This window comes from Tamandua tetradactyla, chromosome 14 (assembly GCF_023851605.1).
Source record: "Tamandua tetradactyla isolate mTamTet1 chromosome 14, mTamTet1.pri, whole genome shotgun sequence".
Classification (NCBI taxonomy): Eukaryota; Metazoa; Chordata; class Mammalia; order Pilosa; family Myrmecophagidae; genus Tamandua; species Tamandua tetradactyla.
Window position 1 is genome coordinate 40,990,178 of NC_135340.1, and position 2,060 is coordinate 40,992,237.

Consider the following 2,060-nt stretch of genomic DNA (forward strand, 5'->3'; position numbering starts at 1 on the left):
CAAAGGAAAGGAGGGGAGGAGAGAGTAAGGGGAGAAGGGAGGAAACAAAATGCAGGTCCTGGGAAGTTAGACATATTTTTCTAGGAGAAAAATTATCTGATTCCTCATTGATATCTTTCTCTTTAACCCATTCTAAATCATTGAATTGTAGTTTAAGAGAATTTAAAATGAAATGATCTAAAGCAATTAAATGAGATACCGAATAAATTGTTTACTCTTCTACTTTAGAAGGCATGAGAAAACAAACATTGGCAGTTTGGAAAGGTGAAAGTTTAGCTCACCTAAAGGCAAAGAAATGAAAGGGCTTCAATTATTTCCATCAAATGAGAAGAGACAGTAGAGTTTAGGGACTATTCCATTATTTTGATCTATGATGATCTTGGAAAATATCAGCTAATTCTTTAATTTTGCAATTATGACAAACTATCCCTTCTGCTTTTCCTTCAAGGAGACCTTGTGATCCCATAGCCGCTTTATGGCGTTCTTTACATCCTCATTCCTCAGAGTATAGATGAGTGGGTTTAGCATGGGGGTGATGGTTGTATAGAACACAGACACAGCTTTATCCAGTGGGAAGGTCGTGGATGGACGGAGATAAATAAAGATACAAGGGACAAAGAAGAAAGTCACTACAGTCAGATGAGATCCACAGGTGGAGAGAGCCTTGCGCCGGCTCTCTGCAGACCGCCTCCGAAGACTAAATAAAATCACCGTGTAGGAGGCCAAAAGGATGAGGAAACACCCCAGGGAAATGAGACCGCTATTGGCAATCACCAACATATTTACCAGGGTTGTATCAGCACAGGCAAGTTTCAGGACTGGGTGGACATCACAAAAGTAGTGGTCAATGACTTGAGCATTGCAGAAGGGCAGTTGAAAGGTCAGGAGCGTCTGAACAAAGGAATGGCCCAGGGCCCCCAGCCAGGACAGTGAAGCCAGCATGGCGCACACATTGGCGCTCATGATGGTGGTGTAACGGAGGGGTTGGCAGATGGCAGCGTAACGGTCAAAAGCCATGACAGTCAAAACGAAAATTTCGGCACAACCAAAAAAGTGGAAGGTAAACATCTGAGTTACACAGCCCCAGTAGGAAATGGTTTTTTTCTCAGACACAAAGTCCGCAATCATCTTGGGTGCTGTGGCTGAGGAGTAGGCAATGTCCACAAAGGATAGGTTACTGAGGAAGAAATACATGGGTGTGTGGAGCCGGGGGTCCGTAAACACCGTGAGCAAGATGAGCAGATTCCCTACCATGATCACGATGTAGAAGAGGAGAAAGAGAGCAAAGAACATTAGTTGTGTTGTAGGTTCTTGGGACAATCCCAAGAATATAAACTCAGTGACATTGTTGGCCACTTCCATGGGGATCCAGGCAGGACTGGTGGAATGGCTCTGATTTTCTGCAAAATTAAACGTGTTGTAAACCATTTTGTAAGCTCGAGAAATCCTAACAGGAATAATCTTATGAAAATATTTAAGTGATATTAACTAAATTCCTCATATTTCTTGAACATAGGTAATCAATATTTTTATCATCTTAAATTTTTTTACCACATTATTGACTCGCATTTGATCTTTTGTTCCTCCTAAGACCTATAATTCCTCTCTGCAAGCTAGATCTTAAGAATTTGAGTTTCTTTCTAATGTTTTTCCCTAATTCATTCTTTCTCTTTTTCTCCCCCTTTCTCTACCTTTTCATATCATGTATCATATTCTTTATATCAATTATCATTATCTTTGATGTAGAAAAATCTAAATTCTTAAATATTTAAATTAATTTTTGAGATTGGAGAAAAAAGCAAGAAGTCAATCTGAGATGCAATGTCTAAAATTCTTAGGGGAGCCTTTCAAATATAATTTATACAGATTAACTTTAGAAGCACAAAGTTCTTCTTCATTAACCAGGGAAGACTCAGTTCCCCACTTTCAATACATTTTAAGGTTAAGAGGAAACCTGTATGTCAATTAAAAACTCTCAGTTATTTCTAATGACAGAGAACAACGTGCAATGTCTTCCTGCTTACCAATAATTCATGCATGTTAACCAACACTGGAGGAGC

At 39.5% G+C, this 2,060-nt stretch overlaps 1 protein-coding gene across 1 annotated transcript; it reads right to left on the minus strand.

Moving 5' to 3' along the window:
* Nucleotides 1-423: 423 nt before the first annotated feature.
* Nucleotides 424-1,371, minus strand: LOC143655004 (olfactory receptor 4S2-like). The gene has a single exon (XM_077126587.1). It carries the CDS (start codon nt 1,360-1,362, stop codon nt 424-426), a length of 939 nt encoding a protein of 312 aa, XP_076982702.1. The 5' UTR covers nt 1,363-1,371.
* Nucleotides 1,372-2,060: the final 689 nt, after the last annotated feature.